The 24,981-nt window shown below is 41.5% G+C and overlaps 2 protein-coding genes across 4 annotated transcripts in view; one reads left to right on the top strand and one right to left on the bottom strand.

Annotated features, from left to right (window-relative positions):
* Window positions 1-6,960: 6,960 nt before the first annotated feature.
* OAZ1 (ornithine decarboxylase antizyme 1) lies at window positions 6,961-13,686 on the bottom strand. The gene is given in 6 exon segments (XM_072601467.1): window positions 6,961-7,392; window positions 8,117-8,202; window positions 8,948-9,120; window positions 10,153-10,239; window positions 10,241-10,298; window positions 13,448-13,686. Coding segments are annotated over 6 exon segments (681 nt in total). The 5' UTR covers window positions 13,594-13,686; the 3' UTR covers window positions 6,961-7,261.
* Window positions 13,687-13,960: 274 nt separating this feature from the next.
* JSRP1 (junctional sarcoplasmic reticulum protein 1) overlaps window positions 13,961-24,981 on the top strand; it is a 95,425-nt gene continuing 84,404 nt past the window's right edge. For all 3 annotated transcript variants that reach the window (XM_072601481.1, XM_072601487.1, XM_072601484.1), the window contains exon 1: window positions 13,961-14,126. The gene's annotated coding sequence lies outside the window, so the exon portion shown is untranslated. The remainder of the gene's footprint in view (window positions 14,127-24,981) is intronic.

A 24,981-nucleotide genomic window follows, 5' to 3' on the forward strand; every position in this document is an offset into this window, starting at 1 on the left:
TTGGTCACAAGGGTAATTAGAATGCTTGGGTTTGGGGGGGGGGGGATAAAAGGGGAGAAAATTTGTAACCCAAAATTTTGTGAAAATAAATGTTAAAAGTTAAATTAAAAAAAAAAAAGGTAAAGGAAATAGATTGTCCCATGGACAATCACAGGGGGCTCTTTCAGTCATTGCTAGCAAGATTCTTGCCAGAGTCTTCCTTAATAGAGTCATCCTTCACCTGGAAGATCATGATCTACCAGAGAGCCTGCGTGGCTTCAGAAAGGGCCAAGGAATGGTCAATATGGTATTTGCTGATAACATCTCCAGAAGAAATGCCAGGAGCAGGGATCTGTACGCAATATTTGAAGATCTGACCAAGGCCTTTGATACTGTCAGTCATGAAGGCTTGTGGAAAATTATGTCAAAATTTGCCCAGAGGAGTTCATGAGTATTGTACATCAATTTCATGACAGCATGCTTGCATAGGTTCCGCATAATGGATAATGCTCTTGCACTTTCCTAATTACCAATAGAATGAAGCAGCAATATGTGTTTGCTCCCACACTTCTTAGCATGACGTTCTCAGTGATGTCAGACACCTTCAGTAAGAATGAAAACAACATCAAGGTCAGTTATTGCTCTGTCGGTAAATTAACTTAAAAAGGCTACAAGCCAAGATTAAAGTGGATGGAGAGTTGGTGGATGATTTCTTTGTTCATAAATGATTATGCTGGGTTGCAACAAAATATAGCTCAATTCTCTGCTGCTTGTGCTGATTTTGGCCTAACAATCAACACCAAGAAAACACAAGTTCTTTATCAGACAGCACCACATCATCCATAAGTGAAGCCATCTGTTACAGCAAATGGAGAAATCTTGAATACTGTGGATAACTTCACATACCTTGGCAGTATATTTTCTAAGGATGTACACATAGGTAATTAGGTTGATGCATGCATTGCCAGAGCTAGCTCAATATTTGGGAGACTCCAAAGAAAAGTGTGGGAGAGAAGTAGTAAGCTACCTACTAAACTGAAGGTCTACAGAGCCTTTATGCTGACTTCATTATTTTATGCCTGTGAAACCTGGACAGTCTACCAGCACCATGCCAGGAAAATGAATCAATTCCTTTTGAATTGTCTTAGGAAGATTCTGAAGATCACCTAGCAAGATAAGGTACCAAATACTGGGATCCTGTCTTGAGTTGAACTGACAAGCGCTCAAAATCTACTGAAGAGAATGCAACTCTGATGGGCTAGCCATGTAGTTCAAATGCCAAACCTATGTTTACCTAAAAGACTATTTTGTGGAAAACTCACACAAGGCAGGTAATCATGGTGGTCAGAAGAAGTAATACAAAGATACTCTCCAGGTCTCTCTAAAGAAATTTGGAATCTATTGTGTGACATAGGATGCACTAGCAAAGGACCACCTAGCATGGGGTGCTCATATCAAAGAAGGCCCTGTGCTCCATGAGCAAAGCAGAATTACAGTAGCTTAAAAGAAATGTGAGATGAGCAAATTTAGAGCCATCTCCACTCCAAACATTCATATGGACTATTTGTACCCAACTTTGGTAGAACTTTCCAAGCTTATATTGACTGATCAGCCAACACTGTTCCTTGACTCCAACATAGTAATGTCATTTTAGTCCTCTTTCAGAATGAAAGGCAACACTCAACAATCAAGTCTTAAGCAAAATAAACTCAGAGGATGTTCAATTTCAAAAAGGATCTTAAAAGAAAAGACAGAAAAGATAAGAACCTATTATCAGGCACTAGTTAAGGGAAAGCTAAGAAGAGCAGAGGAACAGAAGCAGGTCACACCAAACCTAGAACATTAGTGAAAGCATATGCTGTATCTCTCCCCTTCCCATCCCCACCTTTCTTCTTCATAAATAGAGGGCAGGAAACAAAGAAAAGAAAAGGTATAAGAGAATAGGATGGAGAGAAACATAAAATTAATAATATGTTTGAATGTGAATAGGATTAACTCACTCATAAAATGGAAGATAGCAGACTGTGTTGAAGACCAGAATCCAACGATATGTTGCTTATAAAAAATACACTTGAAGCAGAAAGATGTACACAGAGTTAAAATAAGGATATGAAGCAAAATCCATCATTCTTCAAGTGAAGTACAAAAAGGTAGGGATAGCAACTAGAACTAATTAAAAGAGATAAACAGGAAAATTACATTTTGCTGAAAGATATCAAAGACAATATCAATACTTAACATATATGTACTAAATAGCATAGCATCTACTTAAAGAAAAAGTTAAATGAGTTACAGGGAGAAATACTAAAAACTATAAATAGCAGAGAATCTTAATTTGTCCCTTCTAAAAAATAAACAACAAAGAAATGAGGACCTAATAGACTTCAGAAAAAAGTTAGATATGCTAGACCTCATGGGAAAAGAAAAGGAATGTGTGCATGTGTATATGCGTGTATGTGTGTATACATATACATACGTACACATACACACACATATATAAATGCAAATAATTTTTCTCATCTCCACATGTCACCTTCACAAAAATTGACCATAAGCATAAAAATCTCATAAATAATTGCAGAAAGACAGAAACATTAAACACATCTTTTATGGGCCACAATGGAATAAAAATTATATTCAATAAAGGGTAATTGAAGGAACAATTAAATCTAATTGGATATTAAATAATTCAGTCCTAAAATTGCTTGTTGTTGTTTGTTTTTTGTTCTCAAAGAGGACCATGGCATCAGGAAGTTGATGCCATGACTTGCAAGTGAATTGGATTTGAGTCCAGTAGTAAGATACAGATCAGAACAACTAGCGATGGCCCCCAATCCTAAAAAATGGGTGGGTCAAAGAATAAGTCATAGAAACAATAAATAACTAGAGATTATTACAACAATGAAACAATAAAACAAAATTTTAGGATGCATCCAAAATAGTTCTCAGGGGAAATTTTATATCTCTAACCCCTTTCATCAATAAAAGAGATAAAGAAAAGGCAAGCAAATTGGACATGTAATTTAAAAACCTAGAAAACCAACAAAATAAAAAGCCCCAATTAAACATCAAAATAGAAATCCTGAAAGTCAAAGAAAAGATTAACAAAATCAAAATTACCATTGAATTAATAAATTAGTATCTAACTTCTGAAAATAAACTATTAGCCAACTTGATTTTTTAGGGAAAGAAGAAAATCAAAATACCAGTATGAAAATGAAAAAAAGATGACTTCATAGCCAATGAGGAAGAAATAAAAGAAATTATTAAGAACTCTTTTACCCACTTATCATGCAATAAAGCAATAAAAAATTATAATGCAATAACCTAAATGAAATAGATGAATATAAAATATAAGGTACCCAAATTAATAAAACAAAAAATAGATGACTTAAATAGCTTAACCTTAAAAAAAGAATTTGAATAAACTACAACCTCCCTCAGTCAAATTCCCAAAGAAAAGACTCCAGGACCAGATGGTTTTACGAATAAATTCTATCAATCATTTAAAGAACAATTAATTCCAATATTACATAAAATGAAAAAAATAGTAAAAGAAGTCCAAAGGAGTGCTGCTGAATGGGAAATTAAGAGATAGCTGTCCCAGGCACCCTCCTTCATTGAAAGTTTTGGGAGGAGCTTTCTTCTTCACCCTTCAATCAGAGAGGCCCCAGGGTCGGAGGGGACTGATGAGAAGCAACCAATCGATAGATAAGTAAACTGGAAGGGATGGGACCTGGAGGTACCAGATCTCAAGCTATAATGCAGACCAATCATTGAAACAATTTGGTACTGGTTGAAATATAGAGAAGTTGATCAGTGAAACATGAAATACACAATGCACAAAAGTAAATAAGCATGGTAGCCTAGTGTTTGATAAACCCAAAGATCCCAGCTTTTAGGGCAAGAACTCACTACTTGATAAAAACTGGTGGGAAAAAACTGGAAAGTAGTCTGACAGAAACTCAGTTGTGACCAAGATCTCCACCATACAACCAGCTACAAATGGGTACATATCTTAGACATAAAGGATAATATAAAATTAGAAGAGCAAAGAAGAAATGACCCTTCAGATGTATAGTGAGGGGAAATGTTCATGACCAAACAAGGGATAACCAAATAATTACCATGTGCCATGCACTATGCTAAGTTCTGGGGATACAAAGACTGAAGACAGTCTCTGCCCTCAAGGAGCTCAAGAACATGCAAATAATTATGTATCAGCTATATACAGGATAAATTTGAAATAACCAACAGAAGGAAAGTACTGGAACAGGAAAAGCTTCCTGTAGAGGGTAGGATTTTAGCTGGGAGTTAAGGGAAGCCAGAGGATTACAAAGATGGAGATGAAGGAGAGCTTTCTGCTAATGAAAAAGCTCCAAGTCAAGAGGAGTGTCTTGTGTGGGGAACAACTAGGATCACAAAGGATCACTGGATCACAGAGAACACATGAGGTTGGAGAGGGGAGGCAAAGTGTAAAAGAGTTATACTTTATGGTAATAACAGAACGAGGGTGGGCAGCTTATGAAGAGCTTTTAATTCAAACAGAGGATTTTTATATTTGATCCTCAAGGTAATAGGGATCCACTAGATTTTACTGAGTGGGGTGGGGGGAAGGAAGTGACAATCAAGATTTGTGCTTTAGGAAGATCACTTTGATAGCTGAGTAGATCAACTACAGGCTATTGCAATAATCTAGCCATGAGATGATGAGGGCCAGGGTGCACCAGGGCTGTGTCAAAAAGGAGAAGGGAGCATATGGAAAAGATGTTATGTAGGTAGAAATGGTAGGACTTGACAAAATATTGTGAAGGTAGATATGATAAGACAGTTTGGATATGGAAATAGAAGGGGAAATGAGTTCAGGTAAGGAGTTGAGAATGACACCAAAGTTAAACTGAGATTGCAAGCTGGGTAATGGGGAGGATTAAATCAATGGTAAAAATGATGTGAAGAGGGGAAGGTTTTAGAGGGAAAGGTTCGTTCTATTTTGTATATAATGAATTTGATATATGAAACATCCACTGTGAGATGTCCAAGAAGTTGATGTTGAGACCGTGCTGGAGAAAATAGGAATGAATATGAAGATTTGTAAAGATTATAATTGAATTCATGGAGGTTGAGAGTTTTTAACTTTTTTTATGTCATGGATTCCTTCTCAGAATATACAATACATAGGATCATCAAGAAAACCAATTATATTGAAATGATAACAAAAAAAAATTTTTAAATAAAGAACAAGTTAATAGACTCTAGGTTAAGGACTCCTGGTATAAATGGAAAAGAGGCCACAGGACAGTCAGAGATGATTCACAATTGGTGCAACAGCATCAGGCAGGAGAAACTGGAGAGATCAATATCCTGGAAACCTAGAGTATCCAAGAGATGCTCAACAATGTCCAGTACTGCCAAGATGTCAAGAAGGATGAGTGAAAAAAGGTCATTAGATCTGGCAATTGATTATTGACAGCTTTTGAGAGAGTTGGATGAAGCTAGAAAACACTGTTTAGAAGGAAGAGAAAGTGGAAGTACCAAGTATAGATGGCTTTTTCAAGTTTAGCCAAGAAGAGGAGAGGAACAGGATTTAGGATAGTAGGTTCAAATATGGGGATTTTTTAAGGATGGAGACAAGGATGTGAAGAATTTAGAGGTAAAATTTGAATCCTATTCTTACAAGTTGAATATATGGAGTTTGAAATGTCAGTTACACATAAGGTGCAAATGTGGGCTGGAGTTTAGGGGAAGAGATGAGGTTTGTATGTATACTTGAATCTGCATACAGATGAAACCCTGGGTGCTAATGAGGTTACTGAATGTAGAGATCCAAGGTAGGGCCCATGAGTACAGTACACTCACATGTTAAAGTCGACATATCTCATTCACCTAGGTTGGACAGGTGGGCAAACAACGGAGTGTCCTAATAATCAGGAGAGGTTGAGACATTTCAAAAGTTGCAGAAATCAGAAGGGGTTGAGGAAAGTTAACTGGATTTAACAGTGAAGAACACTAACGCAGGTAAATCAAGTGGTTGTGGGGGGATAACCTCATTACAAGGTGTTGAGAAATGAACAAGCAGAAGCAACGCAAAGAAAGCGTTTCCTGTTTGGCCATGAAAGGGTTGTGTGATTAAGATGCAGAGCAATAGCTTGTGAACAATTAACGGTTTCAGGATGGCAGAAGTCTGTTATATTTCTCAACACCTAGAAGTTCATTAGAAAAATTAACATCAGGGAGAGAGGAGGGTAATGCAGCAGCCAAGAGAATGGCCTACATGTTTATCAGGTGGGCACTGGTGGTGGTTAAGGAAACCTTAACCCACACAGGCTTAAACAGGAATAAATCTTGCAATTTGTGGGTGTTGGAGAATATCAGAAATGGTTTCCTTTCCCCCCAACAGCACTAACTAGCGATACTTTGAGGCTGAGCTATACTTGTTTTTAGAAGAGCACACTTCCTACACCTCTTACTCATTATGCAGCAAAAGATGGTTAAAATCATGCCCTCAAATTTCACAGAAATACCTTTCCCAACACCTTGGAATCCAATTTTACCCCCTGCCCTCACCCAAACTCCCTTAAAACAAACAAGAAAGATTCCAATTGAACAAATTCCTATCTTATTTCAAAGAATAGGCAGTACAACAAAAATCTGGGGAAAAAAAACAGCTTTAAACTGGCTGACAAACTGAGGGTTGATATTATCTCCATACTAGAGAAACCCTCAAAATAAAAAAAAAAAATTAGTACAAAATAATATTTGACACGAGGGGAAATGTTCAAACCACCAAGGCAAAGTTCTTCTAGTTGTAATCATTTTTATTCTGATTTGAGAGCAATAGAAGGGTAGATTAATATCTATCTTTCAAAGTTAAAAGAGACCTACCATTTTGTTTTCTAGGCCTAGGATACTACTTTATTTCAAATAAACTTCTTTTGAATGTGTAAGGATAGTCTTAATCATCTTAAACCAGCAATAAAAAAGTAAAATATAAATTTTTATTTAGAATTAAAGCAAATACTTCAGTATCACAAACACAATATTAAACTTCAAGAAATATACTGCTAATTTGGAGTGAGCATTTATTTGCACAATCACAACATGCGGACAAATCCAGAAAAGATGATAAAGTCTGAAATTTTCAACATCCCACCACTAGAGCAGTTGGTCACAATATTTCGTACAAAGCACAACATTAAATGCACTGTAATTGATGTTGACAAAATTTCCACAGACTCATCTTTACAGACAACAAGAAAGCTCTAAAGATGCAAAACAATGCAATCTAGTCTTCTTCCGAAGAGTCTCTCTCAAATGTGTAGGCCATGAAGCAAGCATCTGGTCTCTTGGGGACAAGGGGATGCCCTGGTCTCACAATCTCAAAGCCCAAAAAGCTGAAAGTACGGAGCAATGCAGCTGTGAACGTAGGAACAGAAACAAAGTTAATAATTTCAAGAATATGTTTCCTTAAAAACACAACAGTATTACATAGTAGCTCAGTAGTCAGGAAACTGGTTTCTAAGCCTGGCACAGTGACCTTCAAGTTCTCTTGTCTATGAAATACCCAAGGTATAATAGTTTACCCAACATTATTATCAATATCAGCACTTTTCAAAGGAAAAGAGCTGTGGCACAGTAGCCCAAGAAACGGAGAGGCGGCCACCAGATCTGCTTTCTAGTCTCAGTTCTATCACCAACTGGCTATACAGCAGCGGGCAAGTCACTTCTCTCTGGGTAGGGACTTCACACAAACTCATAACTGGAAGATATCTTAGGTCTTCTTGTCCAAACCATACCCGAAAAAGAATCCCTTCTACAAAATACTGACAAGTAGTTACCAAAGCTCAAAGTCTCTAACTGGTAAGGAAGGACTCACTACTTCTAGAGTCAAACCATTCCATTTTCTATCATTCTGATTGTCAGCACATTCTTCTTGACAGCAAGGCTAAAGGTCCCTCTTTGCAACATCTATCCCCTCCAGTAGTACCCTGAAGTTCAAAGACAAAGTCTAATCCCACTCACATGACAGCCCATTTTAAGACTTTAAGACAACCATCATGTCCTTCTTGAATTACCTATTATCCAGAAATATCTCCAGTGTAGTCACTGTAAAGTTAAAATGGGTTTTACTTGCACCTACCTCTATCATCTCTATTCTTGTGGAAGCAGATAAAGACGTGATCAACGTGAAGCTGTTCTTCCGCAAACTCAAGAAGAACTGCAAAACTAAAATAACAAGGTGTTAAAGCAAAATTTACTTCTTCTTGACACTAACCATCTATTTTTTACCAAAATATTGCTACTTATTTATTGCCTGCACGCACGCGCATGTGCGTGTGTATAGTCTACTCATTTCACTTGCGTGGACTCTTTGTGACCCCATGTGGGGTTTTCTTGGCAAGGATACCAGAGTTGTTTTCCATTTCCTTTTCCAGTTCTTTTTACAAATGAGGAAACTGAGGCAAATAAGGTGAAGTGACTTGCCCAGAGTCACACACTAGTGTCTTGAGGCCAGATTTGAACTCTGGAAGATAAGTCTTTCTGATTTCAAGCCCAGGACTCTATCCACTGCAACTCCCAGCTGCCCCATGTATGTATACACCTATATTTTTTATTTAGCAGCTACAGATGTTGGTACATGGGAAGATAAACAGAGAAACGTGTATACGGGAATAAAACTGTTGTACAAATATACAAGAGTTTACAGGAAACTTTATTGTCAAAAATCAGTAAGCTCATGAATAATTTGCTTTGTCCAGAACTTTAATTTCTTATTAAAGGGACCAGTCCTGATTTAATTATCAAAGAATGTTTAATTTTTAAAAAATTATGATATGGGAAAAGGAATGAATTTGGAAGTTAAAAGGCTTTCAACATACAAAAACAAACTAATGCTGAAGTGAACATTGGACATCCAACCTTCCCCCAAGTCCTCGAGTTCAAAGTAGAAAATAGCTTGGACAATAAGTACCTATCTTTGCTCCCTTCAGGTAGAGCACCACCTGGAATTTCGATGTAGAGGCTGTTGTTGTTCAGCACTGCTCTCCAATTAACGTGTTTGGCATCTGTAAGCCTGGACTGGACATTTAGAATTCTTGTCCTGTTATTAGACGTTAGTTCCTCTGTTACAGTCAGCCGATTATCCTGTTGACAGAGTAGTATTAGGAAGTTTCCCCTCCCCCTACCATGTCATCAGAAATATTATTTTTACTTTCTAGTAACTGATCAGCACAGAAAAACATTCCCTGACTACTAAACAGAGTGGGAAATCAAGATACACATTTTATACTAAATGGAAATGCCTCAGCAAAATTGTTGGTTCAGTCAATGTCCAACTCTTCATGATCTCATTTAGGTTTTTCTTGGCAAAGCTACTGGAGTGGTTTGCCATTACTTTCTCCAGCACATTTTACAGATGATGAAACCAAGGCTAACAGGATTAAAGCAACTTGCCCATGGTCACACAGCTAGTTAATGTCTGCAGCCAGACTTGAACTCAGGAAAATAAGTCTTTCTTACTCTGGCCCAACACTCTATCCACCAACTATTTACAGAAACAAAAGAGGCCTTTTCTCAAGGAATTTCCATCATCTGGGGCAATAAAAACAAATATATGCGTAATATGAGGAGGCAGAGAGCATTAATAAATGAGGGAAGGAAAGGTTCTAGAGGAAACACCTAAGCAGGGCCTTAAGGAAAAAAAGATTGTAAGTGGAACAGTAAGGCGAATTCCAGACATAAGAAGAGGTCATGAGAAAAGATAGAGCTGGGAGATGAAATATTGAGTGCAGGGAAAAAACTACTGGAGTACATGAAGGGGAATTATGAGAGTCAGGTTAAGGAGATTATATTTGATCTTATTAGAGAGGTAATAAAGAAACACATAAGGTTGGTTTGTTTAAATCAAGAACAGAGACATGATCAGAGCTGTGCCTTAGGTGTATTATTTTGGTGATTATTGGAGGATGCATTGGAAAGGAAAGATCACAGAAACCAATTAAGAAGTCACACAAATACTTCAAGAAATATGTGATAACAGCCTGAATTAGGAGTAGGACCCAAGAGTAGAGAGAAGAGAACAAGATCCAAGAGATGTTAGAGAGGCAGAAGTGACAAGACAGGATGACTCATTAAATATGGGGAAGTGAAAAGGTAAAAACAGATATTCATACTTACAGAATAAAATAAATTAGCTGAAAGATTGTGATCCCTCTGACTATTCCCTCGCCCACCTGGGATCTTCAGGGGTGGGTGAGGGACATCAGGAGCACCACTGAGGCCCTGGACCCAGGTTACTACAGCAATTGAAGGAGACCCTGGAACTGAGGAAAAACCCAACAGTTAATAAAGTTTTTACAGGTAAGTAAGCAAGACATAAAATGTATCTCATCTCTTACATCTCTAGAATTACTTCAAGATTTTAAAAAAAACAAAAAACTGTACCTGAAATTCACCTAGTAAGCAAAAGCTGTATGTACTCTTTGTTCAAGCAATCAATCATAGTTGCTTTGTTGTTAAGACACTCTATCAACCAAGGAATCTTCACCGATTGTTCCCCCATAGCTGGAATGCTCTTTTTCCTCCTGCCTTCCTTCAAAACCCAGCTAAAGTTCTACCTTCTCCAGGAAGTCTTTCCTAATTTCTCTCAATTCTCATACTTTCCTTCTGTTGATTATTTCCTATTTATCTTGCATAATTTGTTTATACATAGTCCTTTATTCGCTCTCCCATTAGACTGTAAGCTCCTTGAGGACAGGGTCATTTACCTTCTTTGTATCCCTTCACAGCATCTAATATAGTGAGTGCTTAATAAATATCTGAAGTCAAATGATGAGTTTGAATCCTGACTGCTACATGGGCAAGTCACAACTCTGGAACTGAGTTTCCTCTCATCTGGAAGGTCCAATACTACTCTAACTCCTATGAAAAGCCTAGCTTCTGCTCATAAAGCTCCTTCAGGACATGCTGATTTAAAAGCCTAGGTTATGAAATACATGAAATTTCACTGAAAGAACAGGACCTCTTCCTTCAAAGATCTGAGGGAGTATTTTCTTTTGGCTTTACGATTTCATCATAATATCAAAGCACCAGGGTTATCGAGGCCTTTTTCATGAATAAGATCCATGGTAAAGTTTCTCTCACCTTTGTGTGAATCACACTACACTCTGAGCTATGCCTGAGATTAGATGTGTTTAAATGGGATTGCAAAATCAACATCTACTTCCAAGCAAGAAAACAGCTCTGACCTGCCAAAATTATCTCCTGTAATTAAATTAAACAGTTATCTCATTTTATGACTTGACAGGCAATGCTTAGTCATAAGTCAAAACAGCTTCATCATAATTTTGACTCAGTTTGTGGCTGTATTTCCAGTGAATTCAGGCTTTTAAAATAAAGTTAACAAGCTCCCCACCAGGCTGTTCAATTCCCATTTCTAATTTCAGTCCCTTAATTTCCCCTTTTCAAGGGTTTTAAATTCAACATTAATATGCAGTACCATTTTTTTCCCATGTCCAATCCTGAGGTTTTTTCTAAGTAACTAGTCAGCAATGACTGAGAAGCTCTTGGATCCAACACCAAAGACACCATAATTCTAATTCTAATAATAAATATCCTGTAGACAAATTCCTAAATTATTTTTCCCTCCATCCCCCCACCCTCCAAGTATAAAATCTTATCAGAGATTTCAAATTAACATTTTGGATGTGGAGCATTTGGCATAAGCTTCTCCCCCAGGTTTCTCTAAGATAAACAGTTTCAGATCATACTGAGAAGCGAAGAACGGGCAACCTAGCCCCTCCCTATGCACCATCTTTCACCCTGCAAGGATCACTCTTTGGTTGCGTCATCTCGGCAGATGCAGCAATCGAGGCCCGTAGGGAAATTTTCACAATTGCGTCTATGAGTGCCAGCAGCCATTTGCAAATCAGTATAAATATGTACTAAATAACCCACCATTTTGCACTGCACACAATTGGGGGATGGGGGGAAAACAGGGGACAAAGTCCTCTCCTGAAAAAAACAAGGAATTTTAATCTAAATATTAAGTCAATGGCTTTTTCATAGCTCTAATACAGCTCCAAGCTTTTTTAGAATTACCAAAATGATCATTAAGTAGGACCACTTGAGAATTTAAATCTTTAACAAATTATTTTAAGCCTAGTCTATTTGTTACAGAGGAAATCCAAAATGAAAATCTCACATTATGTAAAAATTTCTTTTCCTGGAATTCAATTTTGGTGGCAGGATAAATCTTGTTCCATTAGTTCTCGGATTTGTTTTTTATTCTACTCAATCTCGATTTGGTTTCTTACTTTAATTGAGGAGTATCAGTATTAGGCTCCCAGGCTGCATTCCATGGGTTGAGCGCCTTCCTTTCATAACCCTAATTGGCTGTGTAACATCAAGAAAACTGCAGATTCATAGGACTGGACTGGCTCACAGGCCTTCCCAACAGACTCAAGTCAAGATTCTGGATTTCCAAGTGTAGAATTCGAAGGATGGCCTAGATGACCTCTAGGGTGTCCCTGGCAGCTCTAGTGTTTTCTGATCTAAGAACGTAACCGCAGCTTCAATTTAGCTGGGCCCCCTAAGGATATTAATGACCACTCTCTTTAAAGTCGATCGCCCCAAAGTATGGAGAAGTCAAAAGAATTCTCCAAAAGGCCTGGCTATTATTACATCAACAAAAGAGAAAAGGAGGAAGGGGAGGTCGGTGTTACTTCGGCCTTGAAGCGCTTTATTTTCCAAAGCCCTTCCGATAATTCATGTAAAAAATAGGACTTCATCGCCCCAAGTTAAAAACAACCAAACTCGCGGCGGTTCCGCTCGTCTCTGCATTTCCAGGAGGTTCCCAGGCCCGTATAGGGGCAGGGACTTGCCCAAGGTCACACGGCCGGCACACGGCCTCCCCGGCCTTTGCCCTGGTGTCCGTCCTCCCACACAACAGGACCCGGTTCCCCTGGTTCCCCTTTCCCACTGTCCTCCTCGGGGCCCCGGGTGCCTTCCCGGGAGAGGACGGGCCGCTATCAGTTCTCGGCTCAGTCCCACCAAGGGCAGCCAGGCTAGGAATGGGGGGTGGAGGGGAGGAGGCCTCCAGTGCGCACGCGCGGCGAAGCCTCCCTCGAGACTTTATTTACGCCGGGGCACCTCGGGCGTGAGATTGATTACTTTTAGGGGAAGGGCCGCCGCCCCCACGGGGGCGGGGGCTGGACGGAGGCGACCTAACCGCGGCCGGCCCCCTCGTCCGCCCCCGGGCCCGGGCCCCGCCCCCCGCGGGGGCCGTCAACAGCCGGGGCTCAGCCCGCTCCCCCCTCCCTCTCCTCCGCGGGCCCAGGGCCTCAGGCCTGGCTGGCCGAGGGCGGAGACAAAGCGCGGCCGGGCCCCGAGGCCCCGGCGCCGCTTCTGGAAGCTTCTCTCGGGGCGCAGGGCGGCTGTGCGGGGGCTCCCTCCCTGCCTTCTCCGCGCTTACCTCTCGCTGCTGCGGCTGCCGCTGCTGTGGAGGCTGAGGACTGGCATGGCGCGGCTGACGTGGACGGTGGTGCTGGGTTTATCCCCCTCTTTCTCTCGGGCGAAGCAGTGGCTGTTGAGGATCCGCTGCAGGGAGGATTTCACCATCCGGCCGCTGGGGGTCCGAAACCAGGAAACCTCCGCTGCACCTCTCCGGGCCGCCGCTGCTGCTCGCCGTTCGCAAAATGGCGCCGCCGCCGCCGCCCGCCTTTTATAGGCTCTCGGAGCGCCTGGGGGGCCACGCCCACGCCGCGGGGAACGGGGAGGGGAGGGGGAGGGGAAGGGAGGGGGCGGGGGCCGGGGCGCGCGCCTCCGACTGGATAGTGCGCCGAGACGGCGTGGGGGGGGGGGGGGAGGCAGGAGGGGGAGGGAAGGTAAACACGTAACTGTCCTCCGCACCCTATTGGCGGAAGGCGAAGCGAGAAGGGGGCGGGGAGAGCCGGGGTGGCGATTGGTTGGGCCCCGTCTCTTCTTTGCCCCTCCCAGCCCCGCCTTCTACTCCGCGCGAGCTGGCGCGCACCCTGCGGGGAGGAGAGTCTGAGAACCGGCAAGGAGGGCGGGCCAGGCCGTTGAGGACGCGTCGCGCGCTCTCGAGCTCGAGCCTCCTTTCGCCCCTCCTCCCGCTCCCTTGAGGGAGGCTGGTGAGTGCGCGCGCCGCCGCGGGCCCCGGCGGTTACGCGGGTGGGGGGAGGGGAAGAGACAGGCCCTCGGATGGCCTCCAGGCCTCCTGCGGCACTTTCGGGGATTCCCCGCAAGGCCTCTCTCCGAGCCTCAGTTTCCCCCTCTGCATCTGGCTGTCACCCAGGGCAATAGTGGGAAAAAGCGCTTTGAAAAGTTAAAGCGCCGCAGAAACGGGCGTTGGGGTTAATAGCCCAAGGGACCAGCACCCCTTTTATTGTACAGATGGGGAAACTGAGGCCTCGTGCAGGGAAAATTACTTGCCTTAGACCTCTCACCGCGGCTCGTGGTGGAATGAATGTAAGCTCCCCGAGGGCAGGGCCGGGCTTCCTGCTTTGTCTCCCCAATACCAACCCTTAGCGCCCCTTGGGCAGGCTGGGGGAGGGGCCCTTTTAGGTGCCCACATCGACCATCGCTCTCCCAGTGTGTTTCTGCCTTGCACCGTGGCGTGCGGGCCGCCCTTGCGCAGCTTGGGGGGCAGCGCTCGAACCCGGGGCTTTGCTGTCGGGGAGGCCGGGGCCTCTGGTGTAGCCGAGGACGGGGCGGGCGAGACTCCCCCTCCTCCCCCGCCACTTGTGGGAGCCCGTCAGCGCCTGGGGCCTGAACCCCGGCTTTGCTGACTTGGGGCGCTCCGGGGGACCGCCAGAGGTGCGGGGGTGTAATGCATATATATGTGTGTGTGTGTGTGTATGTGTGTGTATATGTGTATATAGGTGTGTGTATGTATATATGTGTATATATGTGTGTGTATATGTGTGTATATATGTATATGTGTGTATGGATGTGTATATGTGTGTATGTATATGTGTGTATGTATATATGTGTATATGTGTGTGTATACACATATACATATATACACACACTTATGCATATATATGTATGTATATGTGGCTTTATAATTGAGTTTGAACTTGAGTTTGAATCCTCCCCTCTGATATTTAGCCAAGAACTTTGCCACTCTGAAACTCAGTTTCCACAGCTGTAAAATGGTGCTACTGTGTCAGGGCTGAGGCTCCAAAGAAGGTATATCAAACCCTCCTCAAATGTAAAGCACGATTATTGCTGAAAAGGAGATCATTCTTCAGGTGGAATTCTTTCTGGAGAATTTCTGGAAAGGCCACCGGGTGAGCAAAGCCCCAGGGAGGAGGGGTTGGGATGATACATGCATAAGCCCCAAGGTATCCAAACAGCTCTGAGAACTGGAGGTCCCTGTTAGTGTTTTCCTAGTCATAAAGAGGCACTAAGGTCTAAAATCAAGAGCCCTAAAGTTGACCTTAAAGGGTTTGAAAGTTGGCATGAGAAAACTGATAGCTGGCATTTATAGCACTTTATATATATATGGTCTCATTTGATCCTCACAACAGCCCTGTGAGTGAAGGTGCTATTATCATTTCCATTTTACAGATGAATTAATTGAGGCAGACAGAGGGTCACACAAGCAAATGTCCAAGACTTGATTTGAACTCAGACCCTCCTGAACCCAGATCCAACACTATACTATGTCCACTGTGCCATCCAGTTGCCTAAGTATTTGTTTTTTATGTGACTTTGGGCAACCTACTTAATCCCTCCTGGACTTCAGGTCTGTCATGTGTAAAAGGAGGAAGGAAGGTGGTGCTGGGTATGGACCAGTGCTTTCTAAGGGTGTTTCTAGTTCAGAGTCCTATGAAAAATATGTCAAGTTGCTCACTGACTACTGAGTCTAGTTCTGAGTCTTCAGCTTGATACTAGTTTCCGCTATAGGTCCCAATCCATTTTTACACCCCAGCCAAACAGGCTCCTTGCTGGTCTCTAACCAAATTTTAGATTTTCCTTTGCTGGCAGTAATGACCACACCCTCAGAGGAAGAAGGCCCAGTGATGAGAAGGCACAGGCCATTACCTTAAGCAGCCTACAGACTGGAGCCTTCTGATCCTTCTCTAGGGTGCACTCAAACTGACCTTTCTCTTTGCCTCATCCATAACACTTATATTTCCTGCCTTTTCACAGAATAGGCCAAGGACCATATGCCTGGAATGTTGTCTTCCTCACCTTTATCTCTTAGCATCAATTGTTTCCTTCTGAGCTCACCCAGCTACTACTGCATGGAGCAGAGGCTTAATAAACAAAAGCAAAGACTGTTTTCTCATTCTTTGTATACTCTGGGATGAACATTTTGTTTACAGTAGGTGCTAATAAATGCTACTTCCAATAATGGCCCAGCCTGTCAACATGAAAGGGGAAAAGAGGCCTTTTCCTGAAAGGAACTGACCTCTCAAAGCAAGATCAGAATTCACTGCTATTGAGTAATGGTATTTATAGAGAATTTTATGACAATAGTCTTGGGAAAGTAGTTAGTACAAGTAGTTTGCAGATGAGGAAACTGAGCCTCAGGTTAATCGCCTTGCTGGGTGTGACAGAAATTAGAAGTCAAGCCCAGATTCTCAGTCTCCAAATCCCATGTGCATTCCCTCCACTACAGCTGTCTCCCTAAATATACCAAAGCTTTTGTTACAACAAACTCTTTCATCTCAAAAGCACTTACATAAGAATAAATCAAAATACTCTTTTGATGCAGCTCTCTTGCTTCCCAGGGGCAAGCATTGCTCTCTGATAGCTAGCTCTGCGATTATATGTTCAGGGCAACGGGGCTATACAGTGTAGATAGAAAACAGGCCTTCAATCAGGAAGACATGAGTTCAAATGCAGCCTCAGACGCTTACTAGCTGTGTGAGCCTGGGCAAGTCACTTCACCCTGTTTGTCTCAGTTTCCTCATCTGTAAATAAACCTCTCCAGTATCTTTGCTAAGAAAATTCCAAATGGGGTCAAGATGAGTCAGATACAACTGAAATGAAGAAGATATATTTAGAATTGAAAAGGGGTCCTGAGAAGTCATCTAGTCCAGTCCCTTCATTTTTACCTTCAAGGAAACTGAGGCCCAGAGAGGGGAGGTATCTTGCCTACAATCATAGAGAGAGCACCAGCAAAGCCAGGATTTGAACATACATAGGCCCTCTCTGCTGCCTGGGCCTCAGATTTTGTTGTCGTTCAGTCGTTTCTGTCTATAACTGTCTTGGGAAGTTTCTAACTTCCTAACTCCAGGCCCTGCTCAAAAATGAGGAGGCTGAATTGGGTGATCTAAAGGATCCTCCTAGTGCTAAACCTGTCATCGGAGCTGGGAAGGTGTCATTCTTTTTTGGGTGAGCTATGTCCAGAAGTTAGTAATATAGTCTTTGATTCTAAGTAATTGTAAGAGAAAAAAAATCAAGTAGCTACTTGGTGAAAAACAGTGATGCTAGGACAGCTTTCAGAGAGTCTGGGGCTGGCTCTATATGGAGAAACTCCAGGTGGTGTGCCATGAGGTAATCAGGAAAATTCTGTGCAGGGAGCCCAAGAGTGGTTCCTGGTCCTTTGAAGAGCACTCAACCCAAAAAATCAGACATTAAAGGAAAAGGTTCCTTGTACCTTGGTGGAAAGAAATTCCTAAAGAGACTTGAGTGGTGGCTCTGACCTCCCCTGTGCTGCTTTCTCTTTTCAAATGTACTCCCTCTCACAGTATTTCTGTTTTCCCCCGCTGAAGAAACAAAAAAAAAACAAAACCCAAGGATGGAAATACTTGTTTGCTGGGCTTGCTCTTTGAGATCACTGGATAAAAGATGCCTTGAGAATTTTGCTTTTCCTGTCTAGTATTCTCCTTGAAGCACAGTCCATGCTGTCGTCTCTTATTTTGAAACGGATGATCCTCCAAGCCCCCAGGACAACTCAAACTTAGATTGCAACCTGATTTCTAGTCTGGAGTGCTAGGAGTTTGCCTGCAGCCTTGGAATATCTTTTTAATGTGGGATCTAGATTTTTGAGGATGTCATAATTTGTTTTGGAGAAAAAAAATTAGAGCAAAACAATCTATTAAGTCTTAAATCTCCCAGATCTATAAATGGGATCTCTCTTGCTCTCTGATTCTCTGTCTCCATCAATCTATCTTTTACACACACACACACACACACACACACACACACACACACACACACACACACACACACACACACACACACACACCCTATACACACCACATTAGAGAATTGCCAAATCTCTAGTTATTTGTGCTGTGTAGGCATAGTTTCTATTGAAAGTAAATTGGTATGGTTTACATTAGAAACATCTTTTAAATATCAGTCCAGTTTAGATGAATGAGCATTGATTAAAAGACAGGAAAAAAGCTGAAAGATTCAGATTTCTGACTTTATTTTCATTAAACAGACGGGGAGTGGGGAGCGGGGTTCGGCCGCCCGCAATAGAAAAAATAAACAACAAGAAGTAACAGTGCTAGTCCCTTGTCCAAGAATTTTTGTGGAAGGTTTTTTTTTTAAGCTATTTCTACACCGTGATACATTTATATTTACAAAACACAAATCATTCTAATGCTGGAGACGTGAATGGAGGTTTTGTTGTAGAAGAGATGGGAAAATGGAGCCACCACGGTTAAGTGACTTACCCAAGGCCATAGAGTCGTCACAGAATAGACTAACAGGATTTCCTGTCCTGTGCTCAAGTTAATTAAGTTAAACTTTCTTGTCTCAACAACCAACCCACTTTCTCTGGCTTTCTTCTGCAGAAAATTGACAGTAATGCAGTGTTTCTCACAGAGGCTGCTACCATGGAAATGGTTGTGATGTTAGAGGCTCAGCATTATGGCTTCACTATAGGATCAACCAGAAAGAAAAGATTTCAAGGGAGTCCTGGGGGAAGGGAAGGTGGAGAAATGCTTGTTTAAACACAGATGTACTGTTTTATCTTACTGAAGAGTGTTAAAACAGCCACAGAAAAGCCAAATTAATTTTCCTTCAACTAGGATATATATCTGTAATATACTATTTGCATGTTAAATTTTGGAGACAATGAAGATTTTCAAGTACAAGAATCATCATCTGAACTTACCCAAAGGCTAAGGGGTCAGAAAATCATTGTAACTCGACCTCCGTAAATTACCAGTTCTGCTTTTTGCTTTGTGGCAGATCTCTGTCTCTCTGTCTCTGTCTCTGTCTCTATCTCTGTCTCTTTCTCTGTCTCTCTGTCTCTCTCTGTCTCTGTCTCTCTGTGTCTCTCTGTCTCTCTCTCTCTCTCTGTCTGTCTCTGTCTCTGTCTCTCTCTCTGTCTCTCTGTCTCTCTCTCTGTGTCTCTGTCTCTCTGTCTCTCTCTCTGTCTCTGTCTCTCTCTCTCTCTCTCTCTCTGTCTGTCTGTGTCTCTGTCTCTGTCTCTCTCTCTCTTAAATGGATAGGCTCTGGCCCCTTCCAGCTTATCCTAATCACCTGACTCACATTCGTTTCACCAAGGATATACTCCTTTTTCAAATTTAATCAGTTGAACATATATATCAGTGATGTGTACATTTCAACTGCTTGTTTTCTGATGATTTTGTTTGCATTTAATCCATGAAATAGCCAGTTCTCTGACTGCTGAATGTTACTGTGCAAATACAGTAGAATTGTATTGAGGAAACTGGGGTCAAGAGACTAGGATGACACCTTTATTTGTGGATGGGCCTTGTGTGTGAGGAAAAGGCATCTTTGTGTAGGACTTTGTATGTGTATGGGGAGCATGATTTGATCTTTAGTGGGTCTAAGCAGGTCTGTAGTATGTAGTCAGGCATGTTGCAGAGGTGTTATAATATATGCAAAAAGAAAAACAGTCTAGAAAGATTGCAACATGACTGTTGACGACCAGGAGGCATGCTCCAGGACCTGTAACAAAAGATAAGAAATAATTCTTCACCAGCTCTGCTGGTCCTGCTTACAAGAAAGACTCCTTTGTTCTGTGTTTCTCTACCTTAGAAATAGGGATGGAGACATTTACTTGTTTGTCAAGAACGAGAGCCATGAGACATTTGTCATACAGAGCGACTGCAAGAACTTGTTAGAAATTCTGGGATTAGGGAAGGCTCCAGCAAAATAAAGATGTGACTAGCTTTCACCTTGTCTCAGTCTGATTTTTAAACTAAGGCTGATATAGAATATTCACTCATCCTTTCTCCTGCCAGAAGAAAATTTAAGATTCACTCTGTGGAAGCCACATGCCAGTAGGAAGTCAGAGAAGAGAGAAAGGGCTTACATATTTTCTATAAGGAAGTAAAGGTCTTCTCTTTGAGAGGAGGAGTAATAGGGGGAGTCTTGAACTTGGAGTCCTAAGGCCATGTTTATATACCCCTCCCTCCTTCTAGTTGGTGCTTGGGTAACCCTAGGGGCAAATCATCTCAGCTCTTTGCATCTCAGTTTCTCCGTTCATCAAAAATAAAAATATAACACTCTGCCGTTTTCCCAAAGATTGTGTGTGTGTGTGTGTGTGTGTGTGTGTGTGTGTGTGTGTGTGTGTGTGTAAAGCACTTTATCAAAGCTCTGTAACAAGCAATCCAATTCACTAAACATTTATAAAACCTTCAGTCTGGCAGCACTTTCAGACTATAAGGTGCAGAGAAGGGTCAGACCTATGTTGGCAATAGGAGTTTCTGCACCTGGGAGTTCCCTCTATGTGCCAATGAAATTGTAGCTCTATCTGCCATCCCCATCCTACTCTGTTAAAGGCAGGAGGCAGCTCGATGACGTAGTGTGTAGAGTGCATAGGTTGTAGTCAGGAGAGACCTGAGTTCAAACGCAGCCTTAAACACTTACTGGCTATGTGATCCTAGGCAAGCCCCTTACCTTCTTTATACCTTAGTTTCCTCAAGTGTCAAATGAGGCCACAGAGGAAAGACTTGATCTCTACAGCTCTTGCGGGCAGGCAGAGGATGGCAATGGCAGATTTAAGATGTATTAAAAAGATTAGCAGTTAGAATTGTCCAAAATGAAACAAATTGCCTTGGGAAGGGATGGGTTCTCCCTCACCAGAGGCTGAATGACCACTGTAGGCTGCATATCAATTTGGAAAACCACAAATGAACATTACCTATGTTGGGTTATATTTTCATTTATTTTGTTAAAGGTTTCCCAATTACATTTTAATCTCATTTTGTTGTCTGGAGTTTTGCTGGCAGTGAGTATGACCTCTCTGACGGACAAGGAATTTTTCTTATTGAAAATTTAGTATTGAATATCAATATATCCAGCTCAACTTGCTTAGTAATGATTTACATATGATTCCTTTAAATGCATAGAATACAGAGCATCCCAAAAGTCTTAGTGCAGGTTGTTAACATTTAAAACTACACTATGCCTATGGGACATCCAGTTAGAAATATTCAAGAAGCAATTGGAGATGTGTGACTACAGCTCAGCAGAGAAACTAGGGAGGTGTGTGTGTGTGTGTGTGTGTGTGTGTGTGTGTGTGTGTGTGCAGATATATATATGCACACATTTATGGAATAATCTTATATATTAATTTTTTCTTTCACTCCCTAAATCCCAATTAAGAATCTTGGGTTTTTACTCTCATTCAGCTGCTTCTCTATAACTTATTAGCAATGTATTTTGTTGCTTTTCATTATTTTTACTTTACTATACTATTTTTACTTATTTTAATTATTTTTACTTTAATTATTTTTGAGATGATACCTCAAAGTTGGTTTCATATTGTGAGGGACTACCTCAAAGTTGGTTTAATTTGTATCTCTTGGTCAGGTTGAACATTTTTTCAGGTGAATACTAATAATTTCTGTTTCAATCATCTATTCACATTCTTTGACCACTTATCCACTGAGTACTTGGGAATTATCACTGACTTTTGATAGTTTAATAACTCCTTAATTTAACTAATTTAATAGTTCCTTATTTTTTTAATGTGTTAAGCTGTCATGTTGTAAATATTTTTCCCTAATAGGCTGTTTTCCTTTTAATTATATGGTTTTTGCTATACCAAAATGTTTTATTTTAATGTAAACATGTTTATTTTTGTCTATAATAATTTTATCTCTTTGGTAAATCAAGGAAAATCTATCCTTCCTGCACAACTGAGACAAATACTTCATTATATTTTCAACCTTTTCATAGTTCCTTTTTTTATATTTTAATTCTTTTGTCTAGCTGGAATTCATTCCTGTATGTAAGAAATGGGTCTAAATCCCTTTCCCACCAAATTGCCAACCAGTCTTCCCAAGTATATTTATTAAATAACAAATCATTTCTTTAATTTTTATTTTTATATGGTTATCCAGCACTCTCCACTGAGCTGTGAGGGTGATCTTCCTAAAGAACAGGTGTAACTATGTCACCCCCAATTTCCCAGTCAATAAACTCCATTGACTATGTCACCTCCAGAATCAGAAATAAAATCCTCTCTTTGACCTTCAGAGCCCTTCATAACAGGATTTGGCAATGGATTGTATATGTAGGGTAAGTAAAAGTGAGAATTCATTGATGACGCGAGGTTGTGGCCTGGGTGACTGGGAGGACAGTAGTACCCTCAGAAATTAAAGCTAAGTTGAGAAGAAGACAGGCTTAGGGAGAAAATAATGAAGTCTATTTTGGACATGATGAATTTAAGATGCCTATGGGACATCCAATTTGAAATGTTCAAGAAGCAATTGAAGATGTGTGACTATAGCTCAGCAGAGAAACTAGGGACGGGTGTGTGTATACATGTGTATGTGTGTGTAGACATATACATACTTATAATATATGGGATTTTCAGGAGGACTAGCACTTCCCATGTGAGGGCTGCGGAGCCCTTTCCAGGGCTGCTCATCCACCTTAAGGTTGTTTACACTTAAAGCTACCCTATGCCTATGGGACATCCAGTTTGAAATGTTCAAGAAGCAGTTGGAGATGTATGACTACAGCTCAGCAGAGAAACTAGGGAGGTGTGTGTGTGTGTGAGACCTGGTACCTATAGCTCCAAGTTGCTGCAGCATGTGTAGCAGCCATATTCTGGTCTTGGCAGGACTAAACCAGTTGAGGGAAACTAACAGGCCCCAAACTCGTCGGTGAGTTAGGGAGGTGTCTACCCCAATCACGTAAAGACGTCTTCCAGCAGAATGAGGGGGTAAAAGCAGTTTGTTCTAATGGGTGTGAAGGAGGCTGAAGCAGGTGCTATGGAGCACTTAGAGTTTGGTCGGACATTGAAGACACCAAGATCATCCACTGCATTCTAGCCATCTCCATCCACCTTGACTTTCATCCCTCTGTTGGACTTCTAATGCTCTGGAAGAGAGAGTGAGGCTGACAACTTTGTGCAAATCTACCTCACTTAAATCCAATTCACCCATAAGTCAAGACATCACCACACACACCTATATAGACACACACACATATATGTCTATATATATAATATGCATATATGTAATATAGGCGTATATATATGTAAATATGAACATATATGGGAATCATATGCATAGCGATGAACATTGACCCCATGAGAGCTAATGAGATCAAGTAAAATAGTGTGGAGTGGAAAGGGGACAACCTTGGTTAAAGGGCATGACATGGAGAAAGAACCAACAAAGGAGACTAAGAAGGAGCCATTGAACACATAGAAGAAAAACCAGTGTCCCATAACCTAGAGAGGAGAAAGCATTGGGGAGAGAGGACGAGACTGATACAGCGAGATGCAGAAGAGAGGTCGAGGAAGAACAGGACTAAGGAAGGAACTTAAGAGAAGAGATCATTGGTAGCTGCAAAAAGGGAGTTTTATCTGAGTTGCAAAGTTGAAAGACAGAATTGCAAAGAGTTTAGGACAGGGTAGGAGGAGAGGAAATGGAAGTAACAATGGTAAACATCTTTCTCTAGGAGTTTAGGCAGGGAGTGGAGAAGAGATAAAAGATGATAGTAGGGATGGAGAGAACAAGTGAGAAGGGGGTGGGGGGGACATGGCTGCAAGGAAGGAGCCAGGAGATAAGGAGGGGGTGAAGATAAGTGAGAGCGAGGATGATAATGGTAGCAATTTTCAAAAAAAGCCAACAAGGGATGGAATTGATGGTACAAGTAGAGAAGAGTGGTTTGCTTTGGCAAAGAGAAGGGTTACTTCTTTGTCTGAAACTGGAGTAAAAGAGAAGGTAGTGGAAGATTTCTGAGTGAGATGAGATTTGGAGGATGGAGAAGCTCTGAGCAAATGGTCTCAGTGGTTTTAGCGGCCTGGGAAAGCCTGAAGGGTGAAGGACATGGAGGTCACAATGGTGAAGAACAGGATTAGGAGTCATAAGGCATAGGGAAAGACAGAATGATAAAAGCTTATGATGAGTTAAAGGAATTTTAAAGTTCATGACTATTCACTTGTGCCAAGATCGAGCGTGGGACCATTTCTGAGTGTAGCTGAGATGGATTGGAGAAATAGGTCATGGGAATTGAGTAGTTTGAGGAACTAGAATGCTGGGGTATTTGAGGAAAAATCAGTGTGTATGTTCAAGTACCCTATAATGAAGGCAGAAGATGAGGAGAGAAAGATTGGGAACAAAGCACTCAACTCACTGAACAAAGGAGAATGTTTGTGTGGGAGGTTATCTAGAGGTAACAGCCACTAGGATTTGGATTGGGTGATAAATTTGTATAACATGAACCTCAGAGGAGGAGAGTTTGTTTAGTCAAGGTGGGCAGAGGAAGGTCTTGAAGTGGCAGTAGTCCCCCACCATGACTATTGAGCTAGGGGCAAGGATAGCAGGGAGAAGAATGTGAGAGAAGTTGTAACCAGTACTAGAAAGGGTGGTAAGGGAAGCAGTGTTGCTGGGAGGTAGCTATGTCTCACTTAGGGCCAGAACATGAAAGTGAAGAAGAAAGAAGTTTAAGAGGAAATGAAATTTGTTAGTTATGGAGCAGGCATTCCAGGGGGCACAGTGAGAAGGGTGGGGCAGATCTACAATGGGTCATTGAATGGGTAGAGTTGATGTAGATAGACCTGAGGGAGTTTGGGGTTGAAGATGG

This window comes from Notamacropus eugenii, chromosome 4, assembly GCF_028372415.1.
Source record: "Notamacropus eugenii isolate mMacEug1 chromosome 4, mMacEug1.pri_v2, whole genome shotgun sequence".
In the NCBI taxonomy this organism is placed as follows: domain Eukaryota; kingdom Metazoa; phylum Chordata; class Mammalia; order Diprotodontia; family Macropodidae; genus Notamacropus; species Notamacropus eugenii.